At 38.4% G+C, this 16,661-nt stretch overlaps 1 protein-coding gene across 7 annotated transcripts in view; it reads left to right on the forward strand.

Annotated features, from left to right (window-relative positions):
* The window catches only part of ORC3 (origin recognition complex subunit 3), a 77,459-nt gene extending 61,002 nt beyond the window's left edge, over positions 1–16,457 (forward strand). For 4 of the 7 annotated variants that reach the window (XM_031012603.2, XM_055391160.2, XM_063707767.1 and 1 more), the window contains 7 exons: positions 2,150–2,283; positions 5,939–6,018; positions 6,955–7,052; positions 12,023–12,164; positions 13,754–13,870; positions 14,769–14,848; positions 16,023–16,457. In XM_031012603.2, coding sequence (XP_030868463.1) covers positions 2,150–2,283; positions 5,939–6,018; positions 6,955–7,052; positions 12,023–12,164; positions 13,754–13,870; positions 14,769–14,848; positions 16,023–16,128 — 757 coding nt within the window. In that variant the 3' untranslated portion in view covers positions 16,129–16,457. Of the gene's footprint in view, positions 1–2,149; positions 2,284–5,938; positions 6,019–6,954; positions 7,053–12,022; positions 12,165–13,753; positions 13,871–14,768; positions 14,849–16,015 lie in introns of all 7 variants that reach the window. The other 3 variants (XM_031012604.3, XM_031012605.3, XM_055391159.2) reach the window with 3 other exon arrangements.
* Positions 16,458–16,661: the final 204 nt, after the last annotated feature.

Below are 16,661 nucleotides of genomic sequence, written 5' to 3' on the forward strand. Positions count from 1 at the left end.
ACCCTAGCCTGAGCAACAAGAGCAAAACTGCGTCTCAAAGAAAAAAAAAAAAAGAATAAGAGGACTAATAACTATTTGAATCCCTGGCAGTTTACATCTGAGTACCTTCTCCAAGTGACACATTAAGAGTTATGACTAATGAAGTTTGCTTCCAAAGTTATATGAAATAATGCCCTCTTTTTTGGTCTCCTGGATAATAGGCTAGGTTTGGCCTTCCTTGATATTCAGTTATTTGGAGCTCAAAGTGGACAAGAGCTGTTGCTGCCCCTATCCTGGGAAGCTAATCCTTCACATGCTGCTAACTTGAGTTAGATCTTCTGCCAGCAGTACCTCACCCGTCTTTCCTCTCCAAGCAAGTCAGTGCCGGTGATTCCTTGGACACCGGAAATGCTAATCTTGTCTACTTGAATAGGCCTAAAGGTCAGGTTTAACAGATTGTTCAAGTGTATCTGACTTTGAGTTAACTTTCTTCTCATAACTCTATCTGGGCAATAGAAAGCCACAAATTTTAAATCTCAAGTGTAATCAAGTATGAAATGTCTTGGCTTATTTTTCCTTGACCAGTTAGCTGCCTTTCACAGATAAAGATTATATCTTAGATAATTATTGTAGAAAGAGGAAGATAAAGTTTTATACTTTTAAAAAAACTCTGTGGAAATTTACTATTTGGTCTACCCTTAACAATTGCCATATTTAGTGGTTGTCTACTTTTTGTTGTTGTTGTTGGGGTTTAAATTTTGGTTCAAGTAACCAGTTCAATTTCTCAGTAATCATAGTCTACTTAGCTTTGTTTCTTTCTCCCAAGTTAGCAATATTAGTATTTCTCCTCATTTTTTTATTATGAAAGATGTCAAGTATAAGTGAATTAGTTGTATTACAAAATGCCCACATTCTGGATTTGTCTGTTACTTCATGGTTAATATTAGAACTTTTTCTTTTTTTTTTTTTTTGAGACTGAGTCTCACTCTGTTGCCCAGGCTGGAGTGCAGTGGCGTGATCTCAGCTCGCTGCAACCTCCGACTCCCCGGTTCCAGCGATTCTCCTGCCTCAGCCTCCCGAGTAGCTGGGACCACAGGCGCCCGCCACTACGCCCGGCTAATTTTTTGTAATTTTAGTAGAGACGAGGTTTCACCGTGGTAGCCAGGATGGTCTCAATCTCCTGACCTCGTGATCCACCCACCTCGGCCTCCCAAAGTGCTGGGATTACAGGTGTGAGCCACCGTGCCTGGAAATATTAGAACTTTTAATCATCATAGTTTTAATGACTTAGATGCATTTGCTGAGAATAATTTGAATATTTGTGTAATGCCACTGCTTAAAAATTCCTAATATTGGTCTGATTCCTTTTGATGCCATTACTGAGTATGATCTTAGTGGAGAAATCCTGTAAACTCCAAGAACAAGATCCTAACTCTAGAATATCTGTATTTTCTCTCCATTTCTAACAAAGATTTCTTCTATAGCTGTGAATGAGCTACTCAACCACTCTGCCTGTGCTATAAATAACAATTAGATCTGCCTACTTCATTTAAAGTTCAGTGGTTTTACTGACTGATGTTTATAAAGCCCATAGGAGATGTAAAGCATAGTTTAAATGATGATAATTAGAGAAATGAGTGTACTATTTTGGTTCTTTCAAACAAGTTTACATTTAGCACGTCATATCTTCTGTAGACATTTCTTATTTCATATGTACGTTTAGATCAAAAGAAAGGAAAACTATCATTAAATGCCTACTGTGTGGTAAGCACTGTGCTAGAGTCTTCCACTGCTTCTTCTCATTTAATTTTTAAGTCTCCATCTAACCTGTGAAATAAGCAAGTTATTATTTCCATTTTACAGACAACGAACCAAGGATCAGAGATGTATAGTAACCTTATTCTTTATTACAAACATCGTGTTAGAGCCACACTATGAATCCAGACCTTTGTAAATTTTCTAAGCTAAACTTTATCATGAGAACCCTTCAAGAATTCTTCTGAATGTCACATATATGGAGGAAAATCTCTCCAAAAAATGTTGGTAGCTACTAATGAAGAATTTCTTTTATCTTCTGAGTGGAAACATTTAATATGTATATTAAATAAAACGTTTTTTAAGTGTTAATTTTCTAGTTATATTACATTTCCTGTCACTGACTCTGTTCTAGGATGTTGGCAAAGGATGAACTGATGACCATACTTGAGAAATGTTTCAAGGTTTTTAAGTCTTATTGTGAAAACCACCTTGGCAGCACAGCTAAGAGAATAGAGGAGTTCCTGGCCCAGTTTCAGAGCCTCGATGGTAAGAGTGTAATATCCTTCCAATTCTATTGGCCATGACAGTCATTTAACTAAAATGGCATGGAAAACCCCACCTTCTGATGTGCTTAGAGATAAAGAGATAAAGTAGTTCATGATCAGTCAGTTTGCCAAGCCTCATAGTATCACATTTTAACAATCACAAATAGGCCAAATGTTTCTCTTCTAGATTTGGTTTAAACAATGGAGAGCATCAAATGGGCAGAAAAAGAAAATCTTTCTCCAGATCGACAGTTTGGGGGATTTGTCTTTAAAAAGTCAACAAAAAGAAATCAAAAAGATTGGAAAGAGTAGCAGGGTGTCATAATTAAGAACTCTTTTTAGAGGTTTTTTCGTAAGCATTTCATCAAGTTCTTTATAGATTTCGAAAGCACTGCATAAATCATCTGTAAGCTTGAAAAATTAATAGCTATGAACTGCTTTCACAGCAGTGAGGCTCATTGGTATGTTGATTACCAAAATCTGCATGAGGCTTACTTTAATCGGATTTACAAAAGCTGGAATCTTTCAGTCCTAAATTAACTGAAGCAGCCTGGCACTCTTCACTGTAGGAGGGTTACAGTTTCTCTCTTTTGCTTGACCTCCACATGATCATTTATATATCCTGAATGCTTAGGGTGTCTGATTGTATATAGGTAGCCATGTTCTGTTCCCTAAATACTAGCTTTTCATGGGCTCTTCTCTTGCTCTGTTTCTAGCACCAAAGTATGGTATTCTTTTAGTAGAACAATAACAACAATAAAAAATATTGGTGTGTACCTTTTACTTTTCCCAAATTTAGGGCAATTTTTTAATGGAGTTTTGGGGGAACAGGTAGTTTTTTCATATATAATCACATAGAATTGGACATGACATGTTGAAAATATCTTATTTAAAATGTCTGTTTTAATCCTTTTTTATGTTTGGCAAGAGCTTCTTTGTCTTAAAAATCTTTTGGCTTTAGGAAACTGCTTTTGCAAAAATCTTCCCATGTCTCTCCATAGCTACAATGTGAGGCACCTGATGAGTGCTCAGTCATGGAAGATGAAAGAGAATGTTTGCCTGACTAGAGTGGCCTGAGCAGCCAGAGTGAGGAAGTCATCAGCAGGCACTAAGGGATTTTCTTTCAGGTTATGTGTGGGCATTGCTCTTGCCACTGCAGCATGAGCTCAACCACTCTTCAGAACACAAAACCTTTTAAGGGCTGGATGTTGGTATCATTAAGATCATTGAGTTCAGCTATATAACCAGAAACTCAAGTCTAGAAGAAGACGGCAGCTTGTTTGAGATCACACAGCTAGCTAGTGGTAGCACTCAGACCAGAGCCCATCTCTCTTAACCACTAGTTCATTGTTTTTCTGTCGCTAATTCACGATATAAATACGCCCTAGTAGTGATCACTGGATCAGCAAGGGGCCACCCTTAAGTACATAAATAGGGTAAAAGGCTTAGAAAAATAGAAGGTAAATACTGTGTAAATTTCAGTCTTTTACAAAATGGGACTTATGGAGATTGCTGTAAAAATAAACTGCACATATAATTTTTTTCTTCTTTTTTTGCTGGACACCATTAACTAGAGGTAATCTAGATACATTTTTAATTAGAGTTCATATAATATGAGCTAGTAAACAAATTCTGTGATATGCTAGAGCTAAATAAAGGAATGCAGCTTTTGAAATGGGAAGGTCGAAGATTAAGATGATTAGTAGCCTAAAGAATAAAGAATTTTACAAATTAAAGCACAACCACTGTCTTGAAGAAATGTCTGTTATTTCCTGATTTTCAAAAGTGACTCATTATTAATAATAAACTGAAATTAAAACTCCCCACGTTGGATGAGTAGAAATATTTGGCTATATGCTATCTCTCTGTTCCTTAACATTTATTACATATTACAGTTTGGGTTTAAAATTACAGTTGGGAAGAGTTAAGTAGGACTGAGTGTCATATCAGATTTTTTTTGAGACAGGATCTTGCTGTGTTGTCCAGGCTTAAGTGCAGTTGTGCAGTCATAGCTCACAGTTCCCTCAGACCTCCTGGGCTCAAGTAATCCTCCTGCCTCCACCTCCTGAGTAGCTAGGACTACAGAAAAGGGCCACAACATCCAGCTGAATTTTTTTTTTTTCTGGAGACAGAGTCTCCCACTGTTGTCCAGACTGGAGTGCAGTAGCATGATAGGCTCCCTGCAGCCTATACCTCCCAGACTCAAGTGATCCTCCCATCTTAGCCTCCCAAGTAGCTGGGACTACAGGCACGTCCCACCACACTTGGCTAATTTTTTTGTATTTTTGTAGGGATGGGTTTTTTCCATGTTGCTCAGGCTGGTCTCGAACTCCTGGGTTCAAGCAATCTGACTGCCTCAGCCTCCCAAAGTGTTGAGATTATAGGCATAAGCCCCCTCATCAGCCTAATTAATTTTTTTTTTTTTTTTTTTTTAAATAGAGACAGCATCTCACTATGTTTCCCAGCCTGGTCTCGAACTCCTTGTCTCAAGTGATCCTCACACCATGGCCTCCCAAAGTGCTGGGATTATAGGAATGAGGCACTTCATTCAGCCCATATTAGATATATTTCAAAGGCATATTAGGTTTATTAACATGTAGCAAACTACATGTTAATGACATGGGACAAAGAATCTAGTAGACATTTTAACCTTTAGTTATGTCTTTTTTGAACCAGAAATTACCTGTAGCTAAAAAGCAGTTTATTCTTTAAGCCAATGCATATTCTCCAGCTGCATCCTCGTGTCATAGTTTTAGGCCAAACAAACCATGTGTGTGGAGTTCACAAAACCCAACCTGCGCTTGAAGAAGAATATGAGAGCATTATGCTCTCTAGAAGGAGCACAGCTCTACATTTAAGCAGTTATGGTTTTCTTTCCCTTTGCTAAAGAACCATGATGCACTTTATGTTTTAGTGGATTATTTCAAAACTTTTACACACTACCCTCTTCATACTCAAATTTTGTTGTTTACAATCTTGACATAATCAAAGGAAAACAGTTTTAAGTTTTTATTATTTTTTTAAAAAGCTATGTATAACATCAAAAATATTTGAGACTGGTTGGGGGTGGTGGCTTGTGCCTGTAATCCCAGCACTTTGGGAGGCCAAGGCGGGTGGATCACCTGAGGTCAGCAGTTCGAGACCAGCCTGGCCAACGTGGCGAAACCCCTTCTCTACTAAAAATACAAAAATTAGCCAGGCATGGTGGCCGGTGCCTGTAATCCCAGCTACTCTGGAGGCTGAGGCAGGAGAATCACTTGAACTGGGAGGAGGAGGTTGCAGTGAGCCAAGATGGCGCCACTGCACTCCAGCCTGGGCAACAGAGCAAGACTCCGTCTGAAAAAAAAAAAAAATTTTTTTTTGAGACTTTTTGCTGTTGGTTTGAGGGAGTTTTGTTAGGTTGTATTTTGTTTTGTTTTCATTGTGGTTACACTTTTAAAATTCAGTAGCTGATTTTTTGAAGACATCACTACAGCACAAGTTATATATTATTGGCCTTCAGCTTCTGTAAGAAATCATTTATCAGATGGAATCTTGATCCCTTGCCACATTAAAAAAATATATATAGGTGAAACTTTTACTTTGGAGTAGTAGAAATGTTTGTTCCCTTGACTTGGATTTACCCTCATTGATGTCTACTGGTTTTGTATTAAAAGCAGAAACCAAAGAGGAAGAAGATGCTTCTGGGTCACAGCCAAAGGGGCTTCAGAAGACAGACCTCTATCATCTTCAGAAGGTCAGGTTACTTTCCTCCCTTCCAGCTGCATCCTGTGACACTCCCTTTTTTCAGTTTGTGCTCTAGATTAGCTCTGCCTGGATGTTTTTGTTTTCATTTTTAAACCACAACCAGGAACAAAGCAGACTTTTAACTCACTTCTAAGTTGAACATCCTGTTAGTCCCATTGCCATCATTACTCTACATATACACATTCTGGAACCTACTAGCTAACATAGGTGGAAACCATTCCTGTGGGCTCAGCAAGAGAAAGAGAATTAGCTAGCAATAAGAGAAAATGGGAACATGGCTGCACAAATCTGATTATTTATCTGATGTATTTTTCTGTTTGATCAAACTGAGATTTAAAAGAGCCTAACTAATTAGTTTTAGTTACTTTTCTTGATTTTTTAAAATGCATATTCAAATATAGAGCAGAAATTGAGCCACAGTATATCCAATATATTCTTTTTCAGATAGTTCTAACTTTAGGATCTTGATTGTCGAAATGAAGAACCTTCTTTGTACTGTGATACCAAATTATGATAAATGTAGAGTAAAATTTCAATCTAAGTAAAATAAAACACATGGAATCTATTCTGTTAGTATGGCAAAAAGGCAAGATTTTTTTCTTTATCCTGTTAAGTCCTTTTCTTAAATGACTTAGTGGACTGAATAGTGAGCACTCTGCCATGTAATTTAGTGGTAAAGTGAACTGCCCTTTTCCTCTTTCCCTAAAAATTTGCTTGTATATTATAAAGCAAAACACCTTTGAGGCGAGATTCTTGCCAGACCTTAAAAATAAAAAGAATAAACAAAACCCATTTTGATCTTTCTCTGTACATCCTGTCTTATGGAAAGGGCATCAGGTGCTTCTATAGAACTTACCAACAGAGCTCCCTCTGAGGGGTTTTCTGTCTGAGGATCACCAGAAAAGCTATGTTCTTTTATCTATAGTCCTTATTGGAAATGAAGGAGTTAAGAAGAAGTAAGAAGCAAACCAAATTTGAAGTACTCAGAGAAAATGTTGTGAACTTCATTGACTGTCTAGTGAGGTAAGTCTAAATTTAGCTCTTAAGAGCTAAAAATCATGCTGTTTTTCCAAATAACACTGGTGTCATAGCTGTCTATAGCCAATCCAGAACATTTTTCTCCCAGGTTAGGCTTTATGCTTTTCAGGTCTCTCCATCTAGCTTAGAGTTGTAATTTTTAGGCCGGGCGTGGTGGCTCACGCCTGTAATCCCAGCACTTTGGGAGGCCAAGGCTGGCGGATCACGAGGTCAGGAGATCGAGACCATCCTGGCTAACAAGGTGAAACCCTGTCTCTACTGAAAGGACAAAAAATTAGCCGGGTGTGGTGGTGGGCGCCTGTAGTCCCATCTACTCGGGAGGCTGAGGCAGGAGAATGGCATGAACCCAGGAGGCGGAGCTTGCAGTGAGCCAAGATCGTGCCACTGCACTCCAGCCTGGGCAATGGTGCAAGACTCCGTCTCAAAAAGAAAAAAAAAAAAAAGAATTGTAATTTTTATTCTTTTTCCATCATTATCAAGATGTCTAATCAAATGACTTAGTTCATTCTTTTACTCTCAGTTCAAGAATATAGGCTTAAATTTGATCTACTTCATTAGGTCAGGTGGGGAGAGATGAGATAGAAAGTGAATGTTTCTCTTTCTAATAATAAAGTATTTGTATTACACTTTATCTTTGCTAGGAGTAAATGCTGGATCTGAGCCAAGCCCAGAAAGCAGAGCAGACTAGCCATGCTGCTCTATTTTATCCTAAAGAAAGAACATTTAATTCTAAACAATGCCAGTGCACCTCATTATCAGCGCTAAATTTATGTTGAGACATGTGCTGGGTAAATTTAGAAGTCTACCAATCCAGCCTGTATTTTAAGATGTTTCCTTTTTAGGAAACCCAGATCATTCTGATTCATGGATTTCCCAAAAGTCAGCTTTATGTAGCCGTGTAAAATCATGCCACCTTCCTTGGTGGAAGTTGGGCATGCTACAGAAAAAAATGAGAAGTGTGCAAAAGAAAACGATTTAATACCTAAAAAGTAGGGGGGGGGAGAACCTGTTATCATTGTTTATTGTAATTTTTTTTTTTTTTTTTTTGAGACGGAGTCTCACTCTTGCCCAGGCTGGAGTGCAGTGGCGTGATCTTGGCTGACTGCAACCTCCACCTCCCGGGTTCAAGGGATTTTCCTGCCTCAGCCTCCCGAGTAGCTGGGATTACAGGCATGTGCCAACAGGCCTGGCTAATTTTTGTATTTTTAGTAGAGACGGGGTTTCACCATGTTGGTCAGGCTGGTCCTGAACTCCTGACCTCGTGATCCGCCCACCTCAGCTTCCCAAAGTGCTGGGATTACAGGCGTGAGCCACCGCACCCGGCCCTGTTTATTGTAATTTTTAATGGCAGTTTAAACCCAGCAGCAGGCTAGGCACTGAATAAAGTACTGAGAAAATAGCAGCACAATTATTAAAGAGAAAGAGTGCTTTTCTGACAAATTACATGTCTTTTCTGAAAGTGAAAAGTTTAGTTTTCCAGAATAATGTGGGGACAGAGTCATTGTTCCTAGTCATTGGGGAGAAATTGCTAATGCCATGAAAAGGTCCAAAACGATCAACCAAGGCCGGGCGCATTGGCTCACGCCCGTAATCCCGGCATCTTGGGAGGCCAAGGTGGGCAGATCACTTGAGGACAGGAGTTTGAGACCAACCTGACCATCATGGTGAAACCCCGACTCTACTAAAAATACAAAAAATAGCTGGGCATGGTGGCGCACACCTGTAATCCTAGCTACTTGGGAGGCTGAGGCAGGAGAATGGCTTGAACCCGGGAGGCAGAGGTTGCAGTGAGCCGAGATCGCACCACTGCACTCCAGCCTAGGCAACAGAGCAAGACTCCATCTCGAGAAAAAAAAAAAAAAAAAGGTGATGAACTGCAATATTGGCCAAATACTGGTCAAAAATTACATTTTAGAACCCACAGAGTTAACCTTGCCCTACTGGGCTTTCCTGTTCTTGTAGAGTCTAGCCCCAAACTCTTGACTCTTCCCTTTTACCAGGCAGTGAACATGGTAGTCACTAAAAATAATTTTGCAATGTGATTTGCCAATTTTAGGCCAAATGTCAGGTTCCAGAGTTCTTACAAATTCCAAATTGTAGGCTCTGAAATCACATCAGCCGTTTCCCTGTCATGATCCTTCACCTAATATGTCTGACTTTTTACCTTTCTGAGCAGTTGTTGAAATAATGCTCAGTATGATTAAATGTGTTTTGTTGTAAAATCACAAAATCTTCCATACTAGGATTTAGTGTCTTTACCAAGATTGTCCCAGGAGGGAAGAGATTAGAATTGTAGCATGTTAAAGCTAAAAGAGACCTGAAGAGTCAGCCCTGTGGCAGCTAAAGGCCGGAGCGGGGCTGTGACTCATGCAAGGTCACACAGTCTCATTCTGACACCTGCCAAAAGGCCCTCTCCATTTCTCTACACTGCCCTCAACAGCCACACCACAGATGTCTGGGCAGAGCTTGGAGTTATGGAGAAAGGATATAAGCAGGAGACTTCAGGAGGCAGAGTTCACAGTATACCATGAGCAGCTCTTGGCAAAAATACTGGCAGGCAAGAATAAGTTGCCAGATCTTGAGAGCTGAGAATAAATTGCCACTTTCTAAGTTACTGTTTTTGCCAATAGCAAGCTTCAACTTTGTAGCCCTTGTTGATACTAATTCCACAAGTTCCTTCAGAACCACCTCTTTCAGGGAAGGCCTATCATTTGTCTGGTCTGAATCCAAAATGAGCATAATGCGGTGCTTTAGTGCCAGACTCATGGCTTATTTCTTCTCACATAAATAAGTCACAGAAGTATATTTCTATGTCAGTCTCCAAGTCTGCAGTCAGATAAAAATTCTAATGTATAATGTATTTTGTTACTGTTGTTCAACTAATGTAGCCAGTGGAAACAAAATTAAGGCAGATATTTTATTTTTGCTCTGATGGTTCTTTGAGGATATCTAGAGAGGTCTTTTGCCTTGGGAAATGCCTGAATTTCTATATATCACATGTAAAAATGTTAAAATGTGAGGCGATAGTTTGAGTTTCTGAAGTTGACTCTATCTGATTGCCTTGTTAGATATCCAATCCTTATTACATAGCAGGGACTGCAACAAGATCTTTTAACGACAGCCATGTATAATGATTGGGAAATAACTGCATGAGGTTAGTGTAGGAAGAGTTTATGGTCAGAAATTACAAATTGGTAGCCAGCCATCACAGAAACTATTTCCTGAAGCTACAGCTAAGTTAACTTAACCTTGAGTAATTAAGATGTTAACAGTATCTGAGGTATAGAATACTGTTCCTTAGTGAGGATCAAGTCAAAATCATACACTCTTTGCAAGTAAGTTTTGTTCCAGTTGACTCTGGAGAAGGAGCAGCACCTACAATTAGAATGAGCAAGGGGTCATTAGCTCTTGAGATGGGGGAGGAAAGGAGGATGGTGAAGAGTGATGTCCATATTGAATACCCTTTCCACTTCCTCTCTTCTTCAGAGCTCCTGGCCACATCGGGACAAAGCAAGTGTAGGGGATTTCTAGGGAGTGGTATCCTCTCCAGAAGAAGAGAAAGGATACTTGGAAGAAGGGGAATAATGTCCCCAGTGACTGGGCTGAGGTAGCTGCTTTGCTCTGCTTGTACTGGTAGGAAAAGGAGCTGACACAAGCTGTCATGTGGCCAAAATACTTTAGGCTCAGGACTGGACTAAGCCCCAGAAATCTTCTTTATGAAGTCATGTGAGTTAACTATATACTTTAATCCAGTTAGTGACATTACTCTGTCTATGGGTTATGTGTGCCAAAGCTTCTCCCCTCCAATTTGCCAGCCTCCAGGCATCCAGTATAGTATCACTGTCATGGCACAGACCACCTGATGGGCTCATTATACATGCAAAGCAAATTTTTAATGCCGTATTTTTTAGTTCCGAATTTATTAAAATTGTTTTATCATCTAGCTCATAGGTGAAAAAAATCCCAAATTATGGCAGATTTTTTATAAGTGAAATTTTATTAATGATTTATTTTTCAATACTCTGAAACTAAGATTTAGTCTTTTCTGCCTTCTAACATAATAAGTAGTTCCAATATATAAAAAACTTTTGGGCCGGGCGCGGTGGCTCACACCTGTAATCCCAGCACTTTGGGAGGCCAAGGCTGGTGGATCACCTGAGGTCAAGAGTTCAAGACCAGCCTGGCCAACATGGTGAAACCTCATCTCCATTAAAAATACAAAAATTAGCCGGGCATGTTGGTGGGCACCTGTAATCCCAGCCTTTCAGGAGGCTGAGGGCTAAGTCAGGAGACTCGCTTGAACCTGGGAGGCAGAGGTTGCAGTGAGCCGAGATTGCACCACTGCACCCCAGTCTGGGCGACAAGAGTGAAACTCCGTCTCAAAACAAAACAAAACAAAACAAAAAAACGCCACAACTTTTGAGGTGTCATTTCCATGAAAGATATCAACTAAAAATTTTCTGTGATCCAAGAAGAATTTCCTGAACTCTTAATTCCAGGCCTGTGTTTAATATTGCCAAAGGTTAAATGTTTGCTGTGCTAGAAAATGTAGATATCTGTTTTCTCATTTACTTTAAGAAATGCTATCTTAAAGATTTCTAAGCAGAAATGTAGTATATATACATTTGTTCCTAAAGGTTTAACTCAGAACTGAAATATACAGCTTCTTATAAAGAGTCTAGAGGTAGTTTTAAAAACTATTATATGGAAGAGATGCAGTTCTGAGTGAAACTGTATTAGAGCTGATATTTGGGTTTGTTTCATTCATTTGTTTTTGGTTGTTAATTTTGCTTTTAGTAAATGGTTCAGTCCTCTACAGAGAGAGGATTGACAAAAATGTTATAGTGAAAATTGAAGTCCAACAGAGCTTAAAGGAAAAAATATATATATTATATATAAAGAAAATAAACCTGTGCTTATCTAAACATGGATGCCTGCCTGACTGGCTGTTTCAGAGAATACCTTCTGCCTCCTGAGACACAGCCTCTCCATGAGGTGGTGTACTTCAGTGCTGCCCATGCCCTTCGTGAGCATTTAAATGCTGCTCCGCGAATTGCCCTCCATACTGCACTCAACAATCCTTACTATTATCTCAAGGTAAGATGAACATTTAGTTTTCTGATAGTTTAGCTCAGACTCTGGGTGTCATTGTCATAAAAATATACTAAATTTGCAGTTATGTTTTAATGAGCAGAGAGTCGGCAATTCAGGGTTGCACCTCTCATATATTTTTAAAAATTCTTTAGACTGTAGAAAAAAATTTCTAACCCCATAAAGATACCAATTAGTAGTCAACTGTTGCTGCCAGTTTTTGACCATGTGTAATCTTTGCCCTTCACATGCTAAAGTCAGATCATAGGCACAAAGACTTGAGAGTATAATGTTACCACTCTTGTGAAAATAAATGTTTCCTGTAAACATAACAGCAGACAGGGATTAAACAATATGGCCTAATAAATTACTGAAAGACCGAAATGGTTGTTTCTAGTGGGAAAGAGAAATACTTTGGGACTTCATCTTGGATTTTAAAACAAAGAAAGATCTATTCTGAGAGCATCTGCAGAACTGAGTGTAGAGGATAACCAGCAGTCTGCCACTAAAACTCCTGGGGCAGCACACTTCAGCTGCCCTTGCTAAAGTCCAGACACAGTTATCAACTCCTGGAAGCTCTTTAAACAATAGCTCAAGACAGCTCACAATTTTAGAAACTAGCTTTCTTATGACTGGGCAAAATGATCACTTTAAACATTCAATAAGCTGTATATACATGAAAGAGTGGTAAGTTAAATACCCAGAAATCTTGCCACAATAAATACTTAAGAAGCAACTCCGTAAGACCTATGAAGAGCATTCCAGTGTACTGGCTTCTCATTGCAAAACGGCACACAAACATGCAGAGTATTACCAGAATATTGAGTAGGATGATATAAGTCAGTGGTTTTCAGTGATGGTGAAAACCACTGAATAATTTCATACTTAACCAAAAAATCAGTTAATTTTAATATATAAACCATAAATTAAAACTTATAAAATCTGTCTTCTTGGCTGGTGGGTCACAGAAGAGAACTGGTATGATTTCAGTTGTCTTTGGGTGGGATATATTATAATATACCCCGATATTATAATATCAGAGCAGGGTGTGTATGTAAGACTTTGTGTTTGTCAGTAAAAGCCATGGATTTCAAATAGGTTGAAGAAACACTGATGGTTTCTATAGGGCTTAAGATCTGCAGTGTTGACAATGTAGTCTTTTCTTTAAAAGAAATTTATACCCCTGGTAAGTGGTATTAGTATTTACTAATACAGTATAGTAATTGTTAGAATTCAGCTAATTATAAGTGTTGGAAGTACCATTTTATTAAGTATTCCTAAAGATTTCCATAAACGTTTTACATTAAGTGCATTCAGGTCTCAGAAATTAGTAATTTATGGATTGAAATGAAAAATATGCTTATCTTCTAATCCTGGGAATATTCTTCTAGTGACTAAGAACTAGAGGGGTTATGACCAAGACATAAACCTAAACAAGAACTAGCTAACTATTGAATAGACTCACTCACTAAATAAGGGAAACCAAGATTCCATTTACTGGTTTACTCAGTTTAGGTTGGGGGCTTCATTAATGTCTGATTTTATTCCTAATAATTTCTAAAAGTTAGTCATCTTAGTTTACTGTTATTTGTTAGAATGAAGCACTGAAAAGCGAAGAAGGCTGCATTCCGAATATTGCCCCAGACATCTGCATAGCATACAAACTGCACCTAGAGTGTAGCAGGCTCATCAACCTCGTGGACTGGTCAGAGGTAGGTTGTAGGGAAAAGAACAAGCTAGATATTTTTCTAACCATCCATGATGACTTTCTCAGAATAGTTTTATACTTTTAGTGCTTTGGAATTTATCTTGTGTTTAATGCCTTGTCTTTTATTTGGAAAGCACAAATCACTTCAAACTTTAAAAGTTCCTTAGGAAGTGGTAGTTCAACAGTCCCCACTCCCAACCCCCTGCCCTCTGATCCTGAATTCCTTAACCAAGCCAATTCTGTGTTCATGCTAGGTCAAAATAAGTATGTGATCTAACCCAATAGTTAGCATTAAGCAAAAACTAAACAATTTAGGTCAGTTCTGTTATTTCACAAAATAAAGTATATTATTAACTAGCATTTCTCTTCTTGCTTAAAAGAAAAAAAATTGAAGTAACTACACAACAGATTTAGCAATCAGGAAGTACAAGGAATACTTGGCAAGGCAATAAACAACTGTTGTTATTCTTTAAAATAAACAACTATTCTTTCTGTCTTCAGAATAGTATTACAAAGATCTTAACTCTATTAAAGGCCTTACAGCTGTCTTGTCACCATTAAAAAATATCCATAATTGGCTGCTTCCAAGAAAAATAGATATTTTCCTGGAGTAAGATTAGTAGAGGAAACAGGGCTTTCTTTTTCTTTTAACTTTGACTAGCTTTGTTTCTTGTTTTTCTCTGCATACTCTTAGTTCTCTGAAACAAGATTATTCAGGAACCATTACTTTATCTTTTAATATATAAGTGGTTTAAAGTGATCATCAGTGTAGTTTTGACAATCTTAAATTTGATATAATGAAGAATATGTGCCAGCTATCAACAGCCATTAAAAGAAGTATAGTAAAAGATGTTTGGCAACTGTAGACATTTTTATTTTCTTCCGTCTTGTCTATTCAAAAGGCTTTTGCAACAGTTGTGACAGCTGCTGAAAAAATGGATGCAAATTCTGCAACCTCAGAAGAAATGAATGAAATTATCCAGTATCCTTTTAAAACCATTTCTACAATGTCCAACTACACATAAAATATAAGTTTATAATTTCTCCAGATCTACACTAGATATTTATAAAGGCGTACTCCAAACAACCGTATTACTTGTTAATATTAACCATATGGTGCTAGAATAACTGAAATTTCTGAATCTTTATTTTGAATTTAATCCAAAATGAGACCAAACCTAAAACTTCTGGTATCAAATTTATATCAAGATTATATTTTAAAATTTACCAAAAATGCAACTGCCATTATTGAATTCTGTTTTTTTGTTTTTTGGTTTTTTTTTTTTTCTGAGATGGAGTCTCGTCTATTGCCCAAGCTGGAGTGCAGTAGTGCGATCTTGGCTCACTGCAACATCCGCCTCCTGGGTTCAAGCAATTCTCCTGCCTCAGCCTCCCAAGTAGCTGGGATTACAGGTGCCTGCCACCACGCCCAGCTAATTTTTGTATTTTTAGTAGAGACGGGGTTTCACCATGTTGGCTGGGCTGGTCTCGATCTCCTGACCTTGTGATCCGTCCGCCTTGGCCTCCCAAAGTGCTAGGATTATAGGTGTGAGCCACCTCACCCGGCCTAATTCTTTTTTTTTTTTTTTTTTTTGAGACAGAGTTTTGCTGTTGTTGCCCAAGCTGGAGTGCAGTGGCGTGATCTCAGCTCACCGCAACCTCCACCTCCCGGGTTCAAGCAATTCTCTTGCCTCAGCTTCCCAAATAGCTGGGATTACAGGCGCCTGCCACCATGCCTGGCTAATTTTTGTATTTTTAGGGGAGATGGGATTTCACCATGTTGGCCAGGCTGGTCTTGAACTCCTGACCTTAGGTGATCTGCCTGCCTTGGCCTCCCAAAGTGCTGGGATTACAGGTGTGAGCCACTGACCTGGTCTGAATTCTCTATTTTTCTAATGTACGTTTAGAAGTGGGGGCGGGGAGCAATTTCCATACTATGTAGAACATTAGATTTAGGAAGCATTAAGTACTTTTCCATTTATGTTTTATTGATAGTGGATTCTAATTAATGTTTTCCAGTAACAGTTATAGTTTAATTTAGGAGTTTATATCTGAACTATCTACTTCATTTTACCAACTAGTATTTTAACATTGAGATTTTAATCCCTTTTTGTCAAAAATACAGCACGGCCAGTTTCCTTAATTAAAGCCTCCAGTGCTCGGTTTATTAGAGCTGTTTCTGAACTAGAACTTTTAGGATTTATAAAACCTACCAAACAGAAGACTGACCATGTGGCAAGACTAACATGGGGAGGCTGCTAGAAAGCAAATAAGCAAAGCCAGAACTATCACATTTAGCTTAAGAGAAAAAGGTGACCAGTCATATTTACATACATTAGAGGAGCCTGTTTTGTTGAGAAGATAAATGTGTAACTCCCACTGATGTTTAACCAGAAAAGTACATTGCTAACCCCAAACAGGCATGTATCAAAACACCTGTGGAGTACTTTAGAATCCAACAAATAATATGTAACTAAAACTGCTCACACATTTTACTGTACTTTCCACAAAGTCATTACTAAATTGTCAGTAAATCATTCTTGAACTTAGAGTACGTAAATGTAATAAATTCCGTTATCCAGGAGTATAAATTATTTGCAGTTGCTTTAGCAATCCTCATTCCTCCTCTCCCAATTCCCTGCATTGGCATTCCTCACTTTAGTGTAGTAGGCAGTAAGTAACATGAATATCTTACAGGTTGTTTCTCCTGGTGACTACATAGGTTCCAAAACTGTCTCTGCCTCTCCATTTCCTGTAGTCTTACAACTTTAAAGAAAAGAAAAAAAAAAAAAGGC

The sequence above is a fragment of the Gorilla gorilla genome, chromosome 5 (assembly GCF_029281585.2).
Source record: "Gorilla gorilla gorilla isolate KB3781 chromosome 5, NHGRI_mGorGor1-v2.1_pri, whole genome shotgun sequence".
Classification (NCBI taxonomy): Eukaryota; Metazoa; Chordata; class Mammalia; order Primates; family Hominidae; genus Gorilla; species Gorilla gorilla.